This window comes from Manis javanica, chromosome 15 (genome assembly GCF_040802235.1).
Source record: "Manis javanica isolate MJ-LG chromosome 15, MJ_LKY, whole genome shotgun sequence".
NCBI classification, from domain to species: Eukaryota; Metazoa; Chordata; class Mammalia; order Pholidota; family Manidae; genus Manis; species Manis javanica.
The window spans coordinates 77,601,222-77,623,942 of record NC_133170.1 but is presented as its reverse complement, the minus strand read 5'-3'; the positions used below and the strand labels follow the sequence as shown (position 1 = coordinate 77,623,942).

Here is a 22,721-nt window from a genome sequence, read left to right as displayed (position 1 = left end):
GGAAGCAGGTGGAGATGCCGACTCACTTACATAACTTGGCCAGAAATATTCTGCTCATCTCCCATTGGTGGAAGCTTGCCTCATGGCCTCACCTAGAGGCACGAGAGGCTGGGAAATGTAGTTCCTGGCCAGGCAGCCATATCCAAGGACAGCTCTAGGCTATGGAAAGAGAAGCACAGATTTCGATGGCATTAGCAATCTCTGCCGCATTCTCATTCTATTAATGAGGAGATTGAGACCCAGAGAGGCTGGATGACAGGTCAAAGGGCATGCAGCAAATAAACAACAGAACCAGATCTTCTAACTCCAGCTCTCATGTTCTCTCATTTCACAGATTGCTATTGCTTCTGTTTCACAGAAATGTATTTATATAGTCACTTGGGATTGGAACTTTATTAGGCCTAAAGATCTTCCTGTTTTTTTTTTCTGTCATTTAGACTGAGTTTGCAAGGTGATGCTGAACACTGGTGAGGTGTAGTTTCTTGAGAGATGGGGAAAAGATTTCTGATGATGGTGAGAGTGGCAGTTTTTGTGTGTGTTTTTCTTTGTAGCAGTCTTTAATTTCATTCAGACTTCACCTGGAACTCTGACAACAGCACCAAATAATAGTAACAGCAATGGCAACAATAAGTACATTAACCTATTCCAGGCACTCTGCTAAGTACTTTGTCTAGAATATCCCGTTGAATCCTCTCAACAATCTTAAGAGGTAGGATCTATTATTGTCCCTATTTTGTGGATGAAGAAATAGAGGCACAGAGAGGTCAGGTAACTGCTCAAGGTCAACAACCAGTACAGTCAATGGCAGAGCAGGGATTTGAAGCCAGGACTTGGCTCCAGAACCCTCACTTAAAGGGTGCACACACAGATGGGAGTGGGGGGCTGTGCCCCCATGTTCTGTTCTACCCTAACTGGCCATGCCTGGTCCCTTGTACCCACAGTGGCTGCCAGAGAGTGCAAGGTATGATGTGCTCTCTGGGAACCAGGAAAAGGCCATTGCCACCTTAAAGAGGATAGCGACAGAAAACGGAGCCCCCATGCCACTGGGGAAACTCATCATCTCCAGACAGGTCAGTGCCTGGCCAGCTGACTGCAGCATGCACGTCCGCGAGCACGTATATGTGGGTGGGCCTGCGTGCGTGTCTGCGTGGTTGTGGGTGTACATGGAGTGGGTGGTGGTGCGGTCGCCCTGCAAGGGGAATCTGGCAACTCCAGTCTGTTGTGTTTTCACTGCCAAGTCCTAAAAGTGCCACCTAGAGAATTTAGCAAGAAATGTCATGTGGCTCCCACTAATGGATCCGGTAGCTGCTCCTGCCTGCTTCAGACCCACCTTTCAGCACGGATGAAGTCTGATTAGCAAATGTGATCAATTGATAAAGGCTGGACAATAAAACCACATTAGAAAGTGCTGTGATAGGCTTAGATCTAGGGGACCAAACCATACCTGTGTAGACGTCCTTAATGGATGGTGTCTCAGTCCCCCAGCCACACTGTCAAAGAATCCACCACAGTGAAAATTTATAAGCACCCACCACATGCACAGGCATGCTGCGCACACGGAGAGAAGGGACCCTGCTTAAAGGCTATATAGTCCCTGCCCTCATCTTGAGTGCCTTGGAGAACATGATAAATACCTTAAGCAAACAACAGACTTTACAAGGCAATTATCTTTTAAAATCAAGTTACATTTGATTGTTTCTATATTATGTAAAAAAGAACTGAATGGAATTTCACCTGATTGAGAGAGGTCTTGGGCACAGTCTGAGAACGGAGGCCTGGAGACATGCCCAAATAACCCTCGGGACTGCAGGGGTGGGTGGGGGTCATCTCAAAGAGCCCAGAGGGCAGGAGGCCTTTGAGGGAGACTCATGTGCCTCCCATCCTCACTGCATGGTCGTGTGGAGACGCTCTGGCTGGAGAGAGTACACAGTGGGTTCCCAAAGAGAAAGTGACGAGGCTGGCTCCAGCTGGGGGCTTCCCTTGGAAGGCAGCTGTCACCCCTGGGGCATCTGTGTGCTCCCCAGTACCCAGTGGCAGGAGTCCATCTTTTTTGATGGAGGTCACTGGGGCGGGTACTTAGCAGGTGCAGCCCCAGGGATCTTGAGGCCCATGGAGAGAGAGCTCACTTCCCCTGTGATCTTCCAGGAAGGTACCAACGGGGTGGTGAATCCCCAGACAAGTAAAAAGAGGAGAGAAGGGCTTTCCAGAAGCAGACCGATTCTCTAATAGCCAGTTTTCCTGAATTAACTTGCTGATATATCAATTTACCAAAATACAGTTTTCCTATTATATTAATACATCTATTCCTCAATATACTCTTTATAAATATATTAATGAACTATTCAAAAATATATTCAATAAATAGAGAATTTCTCGAATATATTCAGTAAACATTTAATGCATATTGTGTTTTTATTCAAGAATACAGTATAAAAATATTTCTACTCAGGAAGATAACATCCATAGGTAGACTAAACCACCAATAACCTGTAGCCTTTTAAAAACACTTCTAGCGTGTCTACATAAGTGAGCATTTCTCAAACTGCTACTAAGAAAAATATGTTCATTAAATATGTCTGAGAAAGATATAATCACAGTCACAGAATACATATTTTTAAGAGAACATTGTAAAGCAAAAGGTTGATAAATTCACTAGAATTTATCATATGAATTTGGCCAATTGGTCATTTAGCGAATTGGCTTTTGGTGAATTGATTTCAGCACATTAATTTTTGTCTCTTTGACGTAGAGCCAGCTTTGAGGGGAGCGTGAAATGGTTGGACACCCTTTGGACTGGTTTTCTGCTCTCTAGGTCCATGGGACACCCCTAGAGGCCTTGGAAGGTGGCCAAGCCTGAGGGGGTCTGCTTCCCAGCCCCCGCATTCCAGGTCAGGGGTGGGGGTGGGGAAGATGATGAGCATCTCCATCCGTAGGGAATCAAGTCTCTGCGCATTGCTGGGTCCTGGCAAGAGAGGCTCAATCGGCCTCCCTGAGGGTTTGAGTCCTGGGGTCTTGGATCCTGAGTGTCCAGCCCACCAGAAACCTCCCTTCCAGCCTCCCAGTCATGGGTGTTCACCAGTGTCGGGCTACCAGCCGGTGGCCGCACATCTGGAGGGGAGGAGAGTAAATGGCATGTCCTTGTCTTGAAACAGGAAGACCGAGGCAGAATGAGGGACCTTTTCACACCCCATTTTAGATGGACAACCTTGTTGCTGTGGTTTATATGGTAAGCGCTGTTTCCTGATGTTTGATCCCCTTCGTCGGTGCCCTGTTTGCGGATTTGTTTTAGTGCAGTGCACAGAGAACTCTGATCTAGAGCATCATTTACAAAGTTCACTAGCTTGAGCATCATTTTCCTGATTTCTGCCTTATCTAGGTATCACCTGTACTATTATTTTCTTAGTCCTGTTCTTACATTTGACTCACTTTTTACTCAGATAAATGTCTTTTAAAAGGAAACTTTATATGTATGCTTTAAAAGAGAAAACCTTAATTGCAGGCCAGAAATAGAAGTCACTCAAAGATAAATACAGTCAAAAGCTAGACTGATGGTTTGCCAAGGCTCTGGAGCCTCTGTATTTAAGAGACAGAGAGGGGAGGTGTTAAGGACTCATTAGCACATGAGTGAGACTAGGATATGATCACAATCATGGAAAGGAAGATTAAAGGGGAATTTTTTTTCACAGTGAGATTTATTATTTATGGTATATCAGTTCCCCTCTCCTCTCGCATTGTCTTGGGGACCCCCAGTGGTATAGGCCTATATTTTGGGGACCCCTGATTTGGTCAATATGTAATCCTTAGAACTTTCTGTCCCAGTCCTTCTCTACTTTTCTTAAATAACAACCACCGGCAGTGGCTGGAGGTTGGGGGTGGAGGGTGCATTTGTGGAGAGTAATTACCTTAAATTCCACAACTGGTCAAATTTCAGCTCTTCTTTGAACTCCGCTGGCTGAGTCTGTGTTCTGTTTTAACCAGTTCTCCCTTCGCTTTTTCATCTTTGAGCAGAGGTGCTAGTTAGCAGGGAGTGTCTGAAAGTGGTCAATTTTAGGGGGTGGGGGGAACCTTTGATAATATTCAGAACTGGGATCAGGCTCTACCCCACCCCTGCATTCCTGAGAGCTGAATCAACTCACCAAGCCTTTATTAAACACCTGCTGTGTACCCAGTACAAGTGCGAAGTCTGCAGGATTTTTCCAACAGGAGTTGGGGACGGGGAGACAGAGTTGAGAGTATCTATCTTTGAGTGCTTGTGGTTCTGTTGAGTCACCATTGCTTGCTTGCATACTGAGGCAAGGAAAGACTTCATTTTTTCACACTATGGAAATCACAAAATTTGCTAGCACACATTGGAACCCAAGGAAATCAGTCATCGATGTCTGATTATGACCGAGTTCCCACATAACTGTACTGCAGGATGTGAACGCTCTGACCCTGTGGACTTGAGTTGTGTGGTTCCTGGGACAGTGGGGAATTAATTAGCTGTGTCAATCTGATGTGGAATTCTAGTGAAGTCTGCAGACTCCACACTTGTACTGGGCACACGGCAGGTGTCTAATAAAGGCTCGGTGAGTTGATTCAGCTCTCAGGAATGGGGGGCGGTGGGGGGCAGGTAGGGCTGGAGCCCAGTTCTCTATATTACCAACGCTTTTCCCTCCTCTTCCTATCCAAGTTGGCCAACTTGACTCAGAAGCCCTAACAGATGTCAACAATGATGGTTTTCTTCCAAATTGTGGTGCCCCAAACCTTTTGAGTAAAGAGCCTTGCGGGTGGCATGTCTGTGATATAATACAGTTCTTGGTTTTTCAGAGGACGAAGATCACATCCCTTTATCACCTCATTGTGCTTTGGACCCCAGGAAAGCCTGCAAAGGCCAGGGTGGCCCATGCCCAAAGGCTGGCTCCCTCCTGAGGCTCAAATCCTTCCTGGGGGGATAGGGAAAGGGGACTTGCCTTTCTCTGATCGCTTCTTTACCTTTTCTCGCTTCCTTCCTGGCAGGTTTTCCAATGCATTTTCTTACTATGGATTAGTTCTGCTCACCACCGAGCTCTTTCAGGCCGGAGATGTCTGCAGCAGTGAGTATGAGCCCCTCTTTACCAGTCCAATGCCAGCACACACGGTCATACACACATTCCCACCCCAGGTGTTAGGGGTTGATTTTGTTCCCTGGTTCTTGCCGCACCAAAGAATTGAAGGGCAGAGACACAGTCATGAGGCGGAGCAAAAGTTTTATTCAAATAAGCTCCAAGGGAGGAGCGGGCCAGAGGCAAGATAGACAAAGGCTTTACTTGAATAAAGCAGAGAGGAAGGGGAAGCTCATAGACAGGAACTTGCAAGCTCAATCAGAGCTCTCAGGAGCCCCTCCCCACTTATCTGAAGTAGGACAGGGAGGGAAGGCTTGTGCTTAAAGTCTGAAAAGTAGAATGAAATAGCAAAGTGACAGAGGCACCCCTGGAAGAGGATAGAGACAAATGTAGTAAGTTGAGCAGTAAGAAGTCTTTTAAAAATACACACTCCAGGGAAGGGGAGTGTGGGCAACATCTGAGGGGACGAGATGCACTTAGGGGCCTAGGATTCTGTCTTTTAGGGCCTTCAAGAATGGGATAAAGTAAAAGGTTAGGGGCATGTAGGCTTGTCATGCAGTCTCATGATGTCTGTCTCCAGTGAGAGACAATATGTCATTATCCATAGTCAGTCCTCCAGATAATCTGTAGGGTAGACTTCCTGTTCTCCAAGGGAGTGGCTGTCCCCAGGCACTGGGAACGTATCAGTTAAGACTGCTCGCGCTGCCTTAAGATAGATTGTTGGCTGATTACCAAAGAATATGCCAGGAATCTAACGTCCCAACTCTCTTTTAAAATGGAATCTTAGCCTTAAGATAAGTCCCTCCTGTTCTTATTAGGCTATTCGTATCTTGGCATTTTTAGGAAAATTAATCATGATGCTTGTCCCATGCTCGGCCCTATCTCACCTGCATTGGCTAGAGCAAGCCTCAAGGTCAGCCCAGATTCAGAGCATGCGGAATGAGCTCACATGGCAAAGGGTGTGAACTCAGGGAGTCCTTTCTGGTTCTCTGCCTTTATCTGATTAACTCCCTGAGTTCTTGGTGGGTCCCACCTTCTTTTCATCCCGCTCATATCTGTCTGCCTGATCCAAGGTCTATCCTTAGCAGGCCCGGCCTCGTACAAATTCCAGTGTCTTTTAGCCCACAAACCCCAGGGAGAATGTTCTGCAAAATCTAAGCACAGAAGATCTGGGCTGTGGTTTTCAAGATGCTCTGTAGAAACCTGGACAATCTTGTCATGACAGCAGTGACCTTACAGCAGAGTCACATCTTATGTCCTCTGAAGAGTTCTAGGAGGTCCAGCACCGAGTTTGATGGCTATGACCCTGCACAGCAATGCTCATGGGCATGTTAAGTCTGAGAGCCAGGTTGAATCTCAACCCTGGCCACACAACAGAATCACCTGGGGGAGCTTTTAAACAATGCAGTGCCCACTGAACAATGGCCAGACCAATTCAATCAGCATCTCTGGGCGTGTGACCTAGGAATTAGTGGGTTGTAAAAGCTCCCCAGATGATTCTGTTGTGCAGCTGGAGGTGGGAACCCCTGAACAAAAGAAGGAATAAAAAGCAAAGTCTATATACAAGATGTCTGAGCTCTCAAACCATTCAGTCTCTAAGAATATGCTAGATTCCGATGTTGAACCCACGATGGGGGATAAAGGGATCAAGTTCTTGCTTGCCTGCAGGATTTGCCCAATTGTCTTTTTCATATTAAGCATCTGTAATCTTAGTGAATAGTTCTGTTTATTGGTATAGGGACTTAATAAGATAGTGGAGTCGCATCTCACTGGGCGGTGTGAGAGTCTAAATAAACTACTCTGAAAAATTGGCTCAATTGTAGATTTAGGGTTTGGTATTGATGGAGCAAAAATCACAAAGAGGATCCAGGGGAGTGATATAAAGCAGGGGTTATATCAACTCTACTTCAATAAAAAAAAAGAAAGAAAAGAAAAGAGGGGGGAAAAATAAAGCAGGGCTTGGCATATTTTTTTCTAAAAAGGCCTGGAGAGCACATGTTTTAGGCTTTGTGCAAGGGCCACACACTTCTGCCACTGCAGCAGGTAAGTAGCTGTGGACAATGCATGAGTGGACAAGCATTGCCTGTGCTCCAGTAAAACCTTATTTATAAAATGCAGACTTGAAATTCAGATTACTTTTTATATCATAAAATGTAAGTTCCTCTTTTTTAAAAAATCATTAAAAAGTTAAAAAAAACATTCTAAGCATGCAGGCCAGGCATAAACAGGCAGGAGACCCGGTCTGGCCTTCAGGTGAGTTTGCCAACCCTTGTTAAAAATCTCTCTCTTTTTTTCTATTGAGGTATTATATTGGCTTCCAGTCTACAACATAGTGATTCAACAGTTATATACATTATTAAATACTCACCCCAACTAGTGTAGTTGCTATCAACCTAGAAAGATGTTACAAAACTAATAACTATATTCTCTAAACTGTACTTTCATCCCTATGACTAATTTATATTATGATTGAGCTTTTGTGCCTCTTTATCCCCTTCATCTATTTCCCTCCCACCCCAACCCCTCCCCCTTGGTAACCCCCATTCACTTCTCAGTGTCTGTGAGCCTACTGCTGTTTTGTTCATTTTAGTTTGTTTTGTTTTTAGGTTCCACATATAAGTGAAATCATATGATATTTGTCTTTCTCTGCCTGGCTTATTTCACTTAGCATAATGCCCTGTAGGTTTGTCCATGTTGTCCCAAATGATTAGGATTTATTTCTTTTCTAAGGATGAATAATATTCCATTGTGCATACGTACCACATCATCTTTATCCATTCATCTATTGATGGACACTTTGGTTACTTCCACTTCTTGGCTATTTAAATAATGTGGCAAAACCATATGGGTGCATACATCTTTTTACATCAGAGATTTTGCTTTCTTTGGGTAAATTCCTAGAAGTGGAGTCAGTGGGCTGTATGGTATTTCAATATTTATTTTTTTGAGGAACTGCCATACTGCTTTCCACAGTAGCTGCACCAGTTTACGTTCCCACCAACAGTTTAGAAAGGTGCCCTTTTCTCCACTCCTCACCAACATTTGTTATTTCTTGTCTTTTGGATGGTGGCCATTCTGACTGGTGTTGGTGTGAAGTAATATTTCACTGTGGTTTTGATATTCATTTCCCTGATGATTCGTGATGTGGGGCATCTTTTCATGTACCTATTGGCCATCTGTTTTATCTTCTTTGGAAAAATGTTTGTTCAGGTCCTCTGCCCATTTTTTAATTGGGTTATTTGTTTTTCTTTTGGCGTTGATTTGTATGAGTTCTTTATATATTTTGGATGTTAACCCCTCATCTGATAAATCATTTATGAATATATCCTCCCATACTGTGGGCTGCCTTTTTGTTTGGTTGATGGTGTCCTTTGCTGTACAAAGCTTTCTAATTTCAAGTCTTACTGTGGAACAAACCCACAGCTGGACGTCAGGGAGCCTGGGTTCTAGCACCAAGTAGCTGTGTGATCTTGGGCAAGTCGTTCATTCAATAAGTATTTTCTACATGTCAGGTGCTGGTCTAGGTGTTAGGATAAATCAGTGCATACAAAAGACAAATATCCCTACCCTGTGAGCTTATATTTTGTCTGGGGGAGAGAAAATGAGAGTAGGAAGGAAAGAATAGCATAACAAGTAAGGAAATTATATGACATGTTAAAAGGTGATAGGTATGTTAAAGGAAATATTTTTAAAGGTGAAATCATGCCTCTCATACAAATATAAAATAAACACATGTCAAATATTCTATTTTAGTTACTTCATGATTTAATGAATGAACCAGTTGTTAAGAAGAGTGAAATGTGTGAGCTTTTACCTATTTGCAAGCTAACAAGTCAGTATTTCAGTTTCCACAGATGCTAGCAAAAGACATGACACTTCTGGGTTAGAGACAAAAGACCTTATTACTCACAGTAGTAGCAGCAGCTTGAGTATTAATATTTCCTTACATCAGTTCCTTGAGCTTCAGTTCCCACAGGGCAATGTGAGGAGGGGAGGGAACACTAGCAAAAGAATTGGAATATATATGAGAGAGGAACCCTGAGCTTAAGGCACCCAGATCTTTTATACTGGATGTTAAGCCTGCCTACTCTGCCATGCAGGGAGACCCTATATCTTCAAAGGCTATAAGCAAATCTGCCCTTTGTTTCAAAGCAAAATACTCTATTTTTCAACACTGTTTGCTAAAAAGAAGTCCTTGAAAAGAGTGCAGAACAAAGGCAGCCAGGGCCTCTGCTTATAAAACATGCAAAAATGTGAGAGATGTGTGGAGAATTATCTATTAACACCAGTAAGATATTAAGACTGGTTCAAAGGAGAATGCAAAACACGCATTCATATGGGCAATAAAAAGTGCTGAAATGGATTTACAATTAGAGGCAATAACCGATCACATCACCACCAGACACAGTTTGCGTTTCGATTGACAAAAATAGTTTGCATTAGTATGAGTGTTCTTTAATGTGCAGAGTTGTAAAATAGCTCAAAGATAAGGAAAGGTGAGATAATCATAAGGGTATGTGAGACAGGACATTTTGCTCATTTCAAAGTCTTTCACCCTATTTCCTAGTAAATAATATGGTGGGAAAAGATAGTAGACTAGGATAAGGGAGGTCAGGAGTGTGGGGCAAAGCAAGGGGCAGTGGGTTGGTTGAAGTTTTAAATCGGGTGGTCAGAATGGCCTTAAGAAGGTGATATTTAAGGAAAGACTTGAAGGAGGTGAGGAAATTAGTCATGGGGACATATGAAATGAAATCCAGGAAGAGAGGGTAGCCTGCAAAGGTCCTGAGGCAGGAATGTTGAAGGAGCAACAAGGAAACCTTTGTGACTGGGTTAGAGTGAGCAGAGCAAGGGAGATAGAAATAGAAGATGGGTTCAGGTAAGTAACAGGGACCACCCTAGAGTCTGTCTGCCACAAAAGCACCTAGTACAGGTCAATTCTGGGCAAAGCATGTGCCTGTGCCCAGCCCAACTTCACTCTCTGAACCACCTTGCCTAGTGGTTTTATTAGCCCTTGTTTTATGAGGAAACTGAGGCTCAGAGAGATGAAGCGGAGGATTAAGTCTGACTCCTGAGCCTGGGCTCTGTCCATAGCACCCCCGCTGAATCATACCCAGGGAAGGAGGTGTGGGGAGCAAAAGGGTGTTGACCCAAGGCTCTGTGCATGACACTTGCCTGCTCTCTCTTTCCCACCTCCCAGTCTCCAGTCAGAAGAAGGCAGTAGAGGCCAAATGCAGCCTGGCCTGCGAGTACCTGAGTGAGGAGGATTACATGGATCTGCTGTGGACCACCCTCTCGGAGTTCCCAGGTGAGGGACCTGGGGGAGGGGGGGCTGGGGCAGGGAAGTCTGAAACCGGCAGCTGTTCATCTGGTGGCTCTACCTGGTGTTACCTGCAGGCAAATCCCATTTCTACAGGAGCTGGGGATTATTTTTTCAATGCTTAGCTGCAAGTTGTCCAGAACCGTGAAGGAGCTGATATTTTGCTCCAGGCTAACAAGTTAAGCTGCCCAGTATCGGGCATGTGGGCAGAAGACACGAGACTTCTGGGTCAGAAACAAAAGATCATTACGCACGGTACAGTAAACAGCATGCTTAGTGTATCAGTGCAGTGGGTTTGTAAAACAGCTGTGGAATCTCAAGCTTAAGGAACCCAAATCTTTGATAATGGGCTGCCAGAAACCAGCCTAGCCTTTGCTCCAGAGAGAAACATTATCTTTATTATATCAAATAGTAAACTGACCTGTCCTTTGCTCTAGAAGGAGACAGTATCTCTACCTTCCAACGCCATTGGCTATACATACAAACAACCTATAACAATAATATCTGATATTTATTGAGTGCTTAGTCTGTATGTCAGGAACTATGCTAAATGTTTTATAGATATGGTCTCATTTAATCTTGTGAAGTAGTATAATTATTCCCATTTTATGACTAAAGAAACCAAGGCTTGGACAAGTGTAGCAAAAATTTCCTACAGTTGGCAGTTGCCAGTTTCTGCATCTCCATGTCTGAGGGGTATCTCAGGTAGAATGGAGAGCCTCAGTATCTAAAAGCAAGCAAGGGGGGGCCAGAAGTGTCAGGGAGTTAATGCCTGGAAACAGCCTTCCAACAACAACTGCAGGAGGTAGTGTGTAAGTACAGCAGCCCCCTCGCCTATCAGGCAGGAGAATTCGAACATGCATGCCCCACCCTGACTCCCAGAGTCCTCCAGGAGAATGCAGCCACAGTTGCCTACAGTGGTAATCTGCTTGATATGCACTCTTGCCCTCCCTTCCCCGTCTTTCTTGCCCCCTCTCCTACTGCTGCTTCCTTGGGTTACCTTCCAAGTAAACACTCGCACCTGGACACTTGTCACTGAATCTGCATCTGGGAAAACCCAGCTAAGACACTGAGTATCCTACAGCTGGCAGAGCTACGAATTGTGTTCCCATCCCAAAGCCCAGAGTCTTCACTCCTTTCTTAGTCTAAGACTATCATTCTTCCAAAACCCTTTCCCCATACAGCTTTGAGTATATCTTATAGGTAGAATCTTATAGGTCAGATTAAAGGCTCTGGACCTAGACCCAGCATTGCCAGTTGCCATACCCATGGCTTTAAGCACTCACCATTTCCATGACTGTACCTTTCTGAAACTCAGATTTTTCCTTGTTGATTATGTTTATCATTTTATGGTTTTTGTTCACTGACATATCTCAAGTTCCTAAAACAGTTCCTGACACACAGTAGGCACTTCATTTATTGACTGAATAAATGTGAGAAATGGGGCTACTAATAGCATTTACTTTAGAAGGTTGTTTTGATGATTAAATGAGGTAATAGATGTAAAAGTGCTTAGCCTAGACTTAATTATTGTTAGTAGTAATAAGTACTATGCTATACTGTCTCTACTGAGGTAGAGGTACTATTTTTATTTAGTCCCATTTTATAGATGAAGTAACTGAGGCTGTGAGAAAGCAAGGGATTAGCCCTATACCACATGGCCAGTTAGTGGCAAGATGAAGCCTGAAAACCCAGGTGTTTCTGACTCCCAGGTGTCCACTGCCTGGCTCTAGTGAATGCCACTCCCCTTGGTGCCTGTATTAGTTATGCATTGCTGTGTAACAAGTTATCCCAAATGTTAGTGGTTTAAGACGATACATATTTACTACTGACAGTTTCCGAGGGTCAGGAACCTGGCAGTGGCTTCCCTGTGTCCTCTGCTTCAGCAAACTTCACAAGGCTGCAGTGGAGGTATTGGCTGCAGTCTCATCTGAGAACTCAGTGGGGGCAGGATCTGCTTCCATGCTTACTCACGTGGTTGTTGGCAGGATTCGGTTCCTCCAGAGTTCTTGGACTGAGAGCCTCAACTCCTCCCTGACGGTTGGCCAGGGGCCGCCTTCAGTTCCTTGCCAGGGAGCCTTCTCCATCAAGGCACGTGCACGCAAAGAGCCCTGAAGGGAGAGAATGCCAGCAAGACAGGAGCCACAGTCTTCTATGATTTCCTCTGAGAAGTGACAGCCCATCGCTTTTCTGTATTCTAGTCATGAGAAGCGAGTCATTGAGTCCAGCCCACTTTTTTATGGGGTGTGCCTACCAGGAGGTGGGGGTCATTGGGAGCTACATCAGAAGCTGCCTCCATGGTGATCCCGCTGCTTTGCAGGTGTCCTGGTGACTCTGTGGATTATCGACCGCCTGGGCCGCAAGAAGACCATGGCCCTGTGCTTCGTCATCTTCTCCCTCTGCAGCCTTCTGCTGTTTATCTGTGTTGGAAGGTGGGTCATGAAACCAGCTCTCTCTCAGATCATGGTCATGGGCTCCTTGGGCCTGCAGGTGTGGATTACACCCCATGGGTGTCCTCTGAGGGGTACCCCAGCCCCTTCCTAGGATTGAGGCTCTTGGCTGCATAACTGACCGAAAACTCAGGCTCAAACTTGGGGCTTCTGATGGGGATGGGAGTGGGCAGGTCCCCACTTTGGTTCAGGTTTTGCTCCAATGCCATCACATTTAGACTTCTGACATCATCTCCCAGTGAGTTCATGCCTATAGCTGTTTAGTTCACATATGAGTTAAAAGCGTTCATTTGCTCAATGGAAATATTTCAAGGTCCTGTTTTATAATCTCCTTTTGGCATTTCTCCATTTTTCCATCCATCGAGAGCCTCAAAATATGGAAGTGGCCTGTGCCACCCTTGACCTCTGAGAAGCCCCAGACCAAACCTGATGAGGAGTCTGGAAGGTCTGGAGATACAGCTTAGCCCCTGAAACAATGGTATTCTTAGACATTTGTGAAAATAATAGGGCAGAGGAAGGAGGATGAGGATCATTCTAAAAATAATGAATAGAAGTTTACTTTCCCTGGCTCAGCTAACTCCTGACTCAATTCCTGTCCCCACAAAGTCCTATCTGGGTTTTTGATTGTTTATATCCCTCCTCCCCAACCTTGCCTCCAACCCGAGTGCCACAGATGTTTCCTCTCTCAGCCTGGCACTTTGGAGAATGATGAATGTTTACAGGCAGGCTTTTAAGAGGGCACTGGGATTGCATGCCTGCATGGCTGCATGAATTCTTGGGTGCAGGTGGGTTTGCCAATTTCTAGGATTTAAATTTTGCCTGGGACTTTATTGAAACAAGCTGGTAGAAAAAATACCTGCTCACCTGCTTTTTTTTTTTCTTTCCTTAGAAATATGCTCACTCTGTTACTCTTCATTGCAAGAGCGTTTATTTCTGGAGGCTTCCAGGCAGCTTATGTTTACACACCTGAGGTAGGAAGGGTGTCTGGGAGCGGCTGGGGCGGGAGGGAGGGAGCTCTGCCCCCAGAAACACCCAGCCTGGGCTCCTCCAGCTGAAATTTGTCCTGGGCTCTGTGTGGTGACTGTGAACTTCTTCATTATTTCAGGCTGTCTTTCATTTTTTTCTGCTTATAAAAGGTAACATTCAGTGTAAAAGTTCTAAATGCTACATAACTGAATAAAGCCAAAAAATGAAAGGGCCTCACACCCCCCATTCCTACAATCTTCTTGAATTGGTCAGTGTGTATTCCTCCAGATTTCTTCGAGGCACATAGTAATGTTAGTACATGTATAAATTTGAGTAACTGAGGAATTGAGAATAGTCTAAAAAGGGCCTAACTACAATGGCATGGGGCAGGGCTTAGAGAAACCCAGAAGTGATAAAGCAGCACCCCAGAGCTTGCAATGGGGTGAATGTGGCTGGGAGCACTGCTACCGCCCAAGGCTGTTGGGTGAAGACAGAAGGGTGTTATAGGGTCCCAGGAGAGAGTTGCGTAGAGAGAAGATGTGACCTTTAGTTGAGGTAGCCTGAGCCAACTTGGAAGGGAAGGAACAGGGGAATAAATACCCCAGCTGCTCTCCTCCCTCCCACCTTGTGCACAGGTGTGCTTCCTTTAGTATTAATGTCAGGATGTGGAATTGCTGAGCTAGTGCCTGTAAGCATTACAAACATTGAAAGTGCACCCTCTAAAATGTTGCACCAATTCACACTCCACACAATATCGCCTGAGCATATCCATTTTCCCACACTCAGGGATCACAGCTTATTTATTTTGTGTTGATGGGATTCCCTTTCATCTCACTTTAGATGGGAGCAAAAGAAGGGAGGAGGGCATGTGATGGGCCAGATGCTGTGCCGGGGGAGGGGTGTGTCTAGATTGTCCCTCCTGCCCACAGGTCTGCATGGCACTCCAGAGGCCTCACTCTGAGTCACCATCCTGAACCCTGCTCCCTCCAACCCACCCTCTGGGCCCAGTTCCAAACTTGCCTCCTACAGGAAGTCCCCCCAGATTTCCACCTCCCCTGACCTCCTTTTACCCTCAGTGTCTGTGGTAGTTTGGGTAATTTTGGTCATGCCAGACAGCCTGTCCCCCAGGGAGACCCCTACTAAGGCTCCCTGTGGGCAGGGCCTGGGTCTCCCTTTTGATTGCCTTATGGGTCTGGCCTAGCACCACCTCAGCAAAGACTCATGGATTGATTGCGGGAGCCTCCCTGGAGGGCATCAGGAGGCACTAGAATGCTGCGTGCCCTGCAAGGACTGGCAGCCCATGGTCTACGATGGTGTACACCAGGGCTCAGCAAGCTGCAGCCCACAGGCCCTATCCAACCTGCAGCCTGTGTTTGTGCAGCCCAAGCCCTAACAGTGGTTTGTAAATGGGTGAATGAAAACTTGAAAGAAGAATATTTCTTGACATGTGAAAATTATATGAAATTCAAATTTCAGTGCTCATTAATAAAGCTTTATTGGAAGACACCACACCCAGTCATGCACTGTTAATGTCCACGACTGCTTTTGTGTTTCAGTGGCATAGCTGAGGCCTTGTCAGAGACATGGCCCACAAAGCCCCCAGTTTTACTCTCTGGCCCTTTAAGAAAAAATGTGCTGACTCTTGGCTTAAACTAATCCAGCTGCAACAATGAAAAGTTGCTTAAATAAAGGACTGATCCAATAGACAGTCATTTATATGAGCAACATGGACATGGAAATGTCCATAATCTTTTTTTTTAAAAGGAAAAAGAGCATGTACAGAAATGTCTAGTGGAGAAATTATCCACCTCTGGGACTTGCTTCAGTATAATTCAGGAGGGAAAGGAAGTGAGTGAGGGGGTGTGATTGAAACTAACACAAGGCATTGTGCTTGAGACTAGAGTTCATTACATGTTCTGCTTAGTCTGTGCTTGAAGTTCACCAAGACAGAAAGGAAAAATGGGAATCTAGTACTATTCATTCATCCACTTGAAAAAGTTTTGAGTGCCAATCATATGCTAAACAATTGCATATATATATTACATAGTGTATGTAATTATATATGATATACATTATATACTGCACATACATATTACATATATAACATATAGTGTATATATGCATAATTTCACACATTTGTATGTATTGCATATATGCAATTACATGTATTACTGCATATAATTATATATGTTACGTATTTTAAAGTATGCAGTTACATAAATATAGACACTATGCTATATATATATGTATGTTATATATGTATTGCCTAGCATATGCTTGGACTGAATAACTTCTAAATGGACTATTTATATAGTACATGTTGTACATGATCTTTCTATGTAATTGCTGCTATGTTAACATGGTTGGTACTCAGTAATTCCTACTAAGGAATATTTGTATTGTTTTCCAATTTTTCAACTATTACAGTGCTGACGTGAACTGCTTTAGAAATTCTTGGACACATTTGTACTTCCTTTAAAATGAATTTCAATATGTGTAGTTGCTGAGTTTTATTATATATGATATATAGTCATATAATATATTAATATATAAATGTATAATGCACTAATTTATATTAATATCAATGTATAAATTATTTGATATATTAACATATATAACTATATATAGTATACATTCACATTTTGTTATATATGTTTTATATGTATATATACACACATATATAATACACACACACTTAATATGTCCATCAATTTATTGAACTGTAAACTGGAATATCCATTGTGGAATACAATTATAGCAGCCAAAAAGTATGAGGTAGGTATCTATACTGATGTGGACAGGATTTTAAGACATATTGCTGAATGAAAAAAGCAAGTTGCACACTGATGTATATGGCTTGATACCATTTATATTTAAAAAGTATTGTTAAATATGTTCTATATTGTACACATATACTTCAACACAGCTGGGGGGGGATACATTCCAAACTTCATAATAGTGGGGTCCTGTGGGGAGAATTTTCCTGAGAGACAGAATGGATCAAACAGAATTGACGTTTTAATTTTTTTCAATGAGAGTATATTTATATATTGTTTGTGTCATTGAATGAATTAAAATATCATACATAGATGCATATGGTATGCACTCAAAAAGTATTTGTTGAACGAATGACTAAATGAATGGATACATATGTGTATATAATCATAGAAAGAATAGAATAATATACATGCAAGTGTGACAGTGGTTATCTCTGAGTATTGGGATCCTACATAAGTTTTTTTTTCCACTTAATGCTTTTCGTTCTCTCCAGGCTTTCTGTACTAAGTACCATATTGTTAGAGGCATGCTAGCTGCTGTAACAAGCAACTCCCCTAATGGAATGTACTGATGTAACAGAAATTTCTCACTTATGAACCAGTTCAATGTAGGTGTTCCAGATTGGCAGGCAGCTTTTGTTTCCATAGTGATTCAGGGACCAGAGCTCCTTGCATCCTGTGACTTTCCTTATCCAGCACTTGTTAACCACGGGTGATTTTACACTGCCCCTTACCCCCTTCCACAGGACATTTGGCAATGTCTGCAGATATTTGGGGTGATCACAACTCAGGAGCGCTGGGGCGGATGTGCTCCTGGTGTCTAGTGGGTCGGAGCTAGAGATTCTGCTGAACATTCTGTAAGGCACAGGACAGCCCCCACCACAAAGACTGATTTGTCACAAAATGCCCACAGTGCCGTGCCCCAGGGCCTTGCAGTCCTTCTGGCCCACACACTGGGGAGAGGAGTGGAGAAGACATGCCCACTTCTTAATTTCCTTGGCCTGGCAGCTGCATGGTCCCTTCCCACTTTGCCTACGGGAGAGCCAGCAAGGGGCTCTCCTGGGTACAGACTAAGAAACCAGGCAAACCTTTCAATCTCTTTCTTTATGAAATGCCTTGAATGTCTGTGACCAGTGCTTCCAGATGAACTAACAGAATGTGGCGGTGGAACACTGTCTGGGTCTTGAATGTGCAGTGGTTCCTGGTGGAGTCTTCAGGGACCACCCAGGACAGGGAGGACCCCATTACTGGACCCCACCCACAGCTTGCTCCTAGCCCTTCAGAGATGAGACTCCCTACCCTGGTTCCCTACCCCTAAATAGGGTCACCAACACCTGAGGGATTCACCCTAACTTCTGGCCCACCGGTGGGGAGTCAGTCCCATCATTCTTGAGCTAGAGAGGAGGGAGGGACCTGCATTTTCTCAAGTCCACACTGGTGGCTGTGTTTCAGGTCTACCCCACGGCAACTCGAGCGCTGGGCCTGGGCACCTGCAGTGGCATGGCGAGAGTGGGTGCTCTCATTACGCCGTTCATTGCTCAGGTAGGTGTCATCCCCAAACACAGAGGGGATGGGCATGACAAAATGCATGGCAAGCATTTACTCTGTGCCAGGGCTTCTGCAGGGCCCTCTGTGCACATCATCTTATTTTATCCTAACAATCCAGGCTGTGAAAGGACTATTGCTTGCAAATGAGAAAACAGAGGCTCAGAAGGGTAAGGGGACTTGCCCAAGGTCACGCAGCTGGAAAGTAGAGAAGCAGGGAGTCAAGCCCAGGTCTTTCCTTTGCAGAAGATGCTGTAGGTGCTTTGTGATTTGGCCAAAAACAATGTGGATGAAAGCAAGTAGGCCAACATGATTTCGTGGGAAACGATGTCCCAGACCCTGATTTCCGAGTTGGATAATTAGGTGAAACTGCAGAATCCTGCAGCTGTTGATGTGACTTGAAGCATTTCTATCCATTTTTAGGGATCTTATTTTGAAGTCTTTCTGTGTTTTTAATATTCAATTTTGTTTCTGTTTTTATCACTTTTTTTTTATTAAGGTAAAAAGTCCCCCAATATGAAATGAACCATTTTAAAGTGCACAATTCAGTGGCATTCAGCACATTCACCGTGTCGTGCCACCATCACCTCTGTCTAGTTCTGCGACCTTCTCATCACCCCCAAATAAAACTGTACCCGTAAGCAGTCACCCCCCAGGCTCCCAGCCTCTGGCAACCACCAGTCTGCATTCCATCGGTATGAATTTACCTCTTCTGGATATTTCGTATAAACAGAACTCCAACACGTTTTAGCCGAGTATTTCTGGTCTGCACTGTGGTGTTTGACCCCTGCATGTCACTGCTTGTATCGGTGCGATGACGGCTTGCCATGTGCCTGTATGGGGCCAGGACCCCCTGAAGTGTCCTCTGGTCAGGAGGTGGATACGGCTCTTAGGCCCATTTGGCAGATAGGAAATGAGCTTTAGCTCTGCTGTGTGATTTGCCCCATGCCATAAAGATAGGACGTTAAAGAGAGGATAGTTATAAGGAATATAATAAGACTCCTGAGCCTGATGGGGTCCGGGTACAAATCCCAGCCCCATCCTCAGTACCTGTATGAACTTGGGTGTGCTACTTAACCCCATTGAGCCTCAGTTTTTCCCTCGTAAAATGGGGGTGAAGTACCTGCCTCACAGAGCTATTGTGAGGACGAAATGGGACACTCACAGAGTGCTTGCAAGAGGACCTGGTGTTACGGACATTCTCTGAATGTTTGGCGGAGCCAGCGCTTTAGAAGGGCTATTCTCTCACCGGCATGCATCTCCCTCCCCCAGGTGATGCTGGAATCCTCTGTGTACCTGACGCTGGCAGTTTACAGTGGCTGCTGCCTCCTGGCTGCCCTGGCCTCCTGCTTTTTGCCCATCGAGACCAAAGGCCGAGGACTACAGGAGTCCAGCCACCGGGAGTGGGGCCAGGAGATGGTTGGCCGAGGGACGCATGGCACAGGTGTGACCAGGTCGAACTCTGGCTCTCAGGAGTAGTGACCAATGGGAGGCTGAGCTGGTCTTTGAGGCTACAGAGTGCAGGGAGCTGGTGGAGTTCAGCTGGGGCACCGACCATCACTGCCGACATCGAGAACTCACCCAAGAGTCTACGTGGACCAACAGTTTTGTGTCTTGACTCCGTTCGCTCATATTCATCAAGATCCACCCGGGGAAGGGGAGGCATTTGCACTGGGGGGCTCTGTGTGTGTGTGTGTGTGTGTGTGTGTGTGTGTGTGTGTGTGTGGAGGTTTGGTAATCACCTGTGAATGTGAATAATCTGCATGGGGAAACTGCCACATCGGAGTGCCCGGTGATGCCGGCAGCCAACCAGAGTCAGCCGGTCACACCCTCGGTGAACAGCCAAAAGGTCTCTGTAGATACAGTCCAGACCCAGAGCCCTGGGAGGCCTGCCACCCAGCGAGTCCACACCTGCTGCCCACCCACTGGACCTGTTCAGTAGGTTTCTCCTAGCCCCCTGGCCCCAGGCTCTGTTCTTTGGAATTGCAGGTGACCCGGGGTGGCCTGAGCAGCTTTTTCCTGGGTCTGAGGAATGCTCCTTCAGGTGGGCCCCTCGTTTGCCTCCCCAGGGCCTGACTAGTGGAGACTCGGGAAGATGGACATGCATTTGACCTTGAGCCACATGCCCCCACCTGGCCCCCTCTGGAGTGGCTGTTCCTGGCTCCAGAGGATCCAAATAGGTGCATTGGGACAACTGAACTTGCACCCAGATGACAGCCTCAGAAAGCTGTTACCCTAGGAACTGGGGATGAAGGAGGTGAGAATCAAGCCCAAAGCCAAAGCAGGGGCCTCCCCTTTGGCAGCACTGAAGGCCATTCTGGGCCCCATCTGGGTCTCAGGCTGATTGGTGACTCTTGGAGAAAGAAAACATTAACTCAGGTTTCAGCGCTTCGGATTTTGAGCATGGGTGGCTTGCTAAGTGGGAGGAAAAACTGAAAAGATGCCAACCCCCAGCTCCCATCGGGGTCTGGAGACCAAGAATCCTTCCTGCCCAGCTCCTCTGCCACCCCTGCTGTCAAGGGCTGGCTTGGTCTTTCCATGAGGCAGGGGTTCCAGCACTGGTCCTCAGGAACGCTAGGCTGGGGAGGAACAGGAGAGCCCAGATGTGTGAAACGTGCACATTTTCAAAGGAAGAGAAGAGGGATCAGTTGGGTTTCGGGTTGGCCTCGGGAAAAGAGCTGCTGCCGTGTCTCTGCAGACAACATCCACCTCCAGGATATGGTTTACTCAAGCCTTTTCCCCATCGTGAAAGCAGGGAACCTAGAGAAGGAGGGAGGAAGCTGCCAGATCCCATCAAAGGCCGGAGAAGACTGACCCTCCGCTGGGAGATATCTGCGTGGGTAAACACTGGGACAAAGCCAAATGTATACGTTCATCTCTTATTAAAATGTGTTGGTGATGGACATTGCAAGGGTTGAAGTTCGTTCATTTGTCATGATGTCCTGACACTTCACCTCAATGGTCTTGCCAGCTTTGTCCATCCAGGGTAATCTCAATGCTTTACTATGATCTTTAATAATCTTTTAATAATCTTTCCAAGAAGGGAAAGTTGCACAGTTGGCTGCCAACATCATGACTCTGAGTTGTTGGAGAAATTACTTTCTTCTGATAAGGAGGTCACAATGAATGACTTCTTCAAGCGCAGGTCCTAGATCGACTGCAAACAATCCCATGTCTCTGGAATATGGGCTGCAACCTCCTTGGCCCAGGCAGCCAGAGAGAAGGCAGCTTGGCAGATCTCTGTCTCCCTGACACTCACATCTCCTTGAACAGGAGTGGCTATAGCTCTAATTATTTCTGGTCTGCTGAGCTGTAACTCCGGGGCGAAATCCTGGGGCAAATTACCTTTGAAACCAAAATCAGTCAAAGGGAGAAATAAAGTGGGAGAAAACCATTTATTTCTTACAAGCAGTCCACTTCCCACTCTCCTGTGTCTCTCACGATCCAGCTGCCGAAGAAGAGACCCAGCCCCCCACCCAACCTCTCCGGTACAGATAAGTCCTTGCTAGCCCTTGTAATTACCTACTGATATGGAGATGGGCTACTTCTCTCCACCCTTTGGGAACACCTATTGTATGGAGATGCACCAAAGTCAGGCGAGAGATACTGGAAATATTGCAATTTTACCCACATGAGCTCTCCTGGGTAACAAACCTTTCCTTGTCTTTTTTGTTGTGCAGATGGCCAGACTCTGCCAAATGACCATGTCCACTCCCATCACCCTCAAATAACCTGGAGGAGCAGGGGCTGGGGTGGGGAAGGGGTGTGTTTGGTGGGCAAGAATGTTTTGCAAGGGCTGGGTGATGTAAAGGGGCTTGCAGTTGAGGGCCTTCTCTTCTTGGAAGAATGAAAGTTGAAAACTCATTGCCTTCCAAATTGCCTGCTCTTTTTTAAAAAAAATCATTATTGAGTGATAACAAGAGCTGCCACAGAGGTTGCCCAAGCCTCTGAAATACACAAGGCCTTTAACTGAAGGCATTTGTATCTAATTTTGAACTATCCAAAAGCTCCTGTTTCCATTAATGGAGATGTCATCTGTTTCTCTTAGTGTTAGGGAAGATTTCAGAAAATGGCAAGAGGTGTTCAGTGTGGCCAGGGCTATAATCTTTCTTTCCTTCCTATACTTCAATATTCTTAGGAACACATAAATGAGATGTGTTGATAAGGAGATAAAAGGGTGTCTTAGGGATGGTCTTTGAAATAAATAGGATATTCATTATTTTTAAGTAATGTTAAAGAACAGAGAGCCCTGAAAGATGCGATCAAGAATCTCCCTATTAATATTACTATTAATAAACATCAAAGGACTGGCATAACCTTGAGCTACAAGCAACAGTAAGAACAGTCAATAATAGCTTAACTTGTTAGAATATTAATTGTTCATTTAACAAGCTTAGAGTCAGGCAATTCCAGGGAAGGTTCAACAGCTCAGTGATGTCATCAGTAACCCAGCTTCTTTTTTGCCTTTCCTCTCTGCCATCTTCTGCATCTTCTGCCATTTGACCCTATGGCTGAAACCTCATGGTCACAAGATGGCTGCTAAAGTGCCAGGCATCACATTTTTTTCAAAGAAGGTAAAATG

At 45.2% G+C, this 22,721-nt stretch overlaps 1 protein-coding gene across 6 annotated transcripts in view; it reads left to right on the top strand.

The window, feature by feature from the left end:
* SVOP (SV2 related protein) overlaps nucleotides 1-21,042 on the top strand; it is a 79,733-nt gene extending 58,691 nt beyond the window's left edge. For 3 of the 6 annotated variants that reach the window (XM_073223622.1, XM_073223621.1, XM_037004299.2), the window contains 8 exons: nucleotides 942-1,070; nucleotides 3,153-3,226; nucleotides 4,999-5,075; nucleotides 10,282-10,389; nucleotides 12,722-12,833; nucleotides 13,741-13,822; nucleotides 18,047-18,136; nucleotides 19,412-21,042. In XM_073223622.1, the coding sequence (XP_073079723.1) occupies nucleotides 942-1,070; nucleotides 3,153-3,226; nucleotides 4,999-5,075; nucleotides 10,282-10,389; nucleotides 12,722-12,833; nucleotides 13,741-13,822; nucleotides 18,047-18,136; nucleotides 19,412-19,618 (879 nt within the window). In that variant the 3' untranslated portion in view covers nucleotides 19,619-21,042. Of the gene's footprint in view, nucleotides 1-941; nucleotides 1,071-3,152; nucleotides 3,227-4,998; nucleotides 5,076-10,281; nucleotides 10,390-12,721; nucleotides 12,834-13,740; nucleotides 13,823-15,018; nucleotides 15,452-18,046; nucleotides 18,137-19,411 lie in introns of those variants that run through there. The other 3 variants (XR_012125847.1, XM_073223619.1, XM_073223620.1) reach the window with 3 other exon arrangements.
* The last annotated feature ends 1,679 nt before the right edge of the window (nucleotides 21,043-22,721 follow it).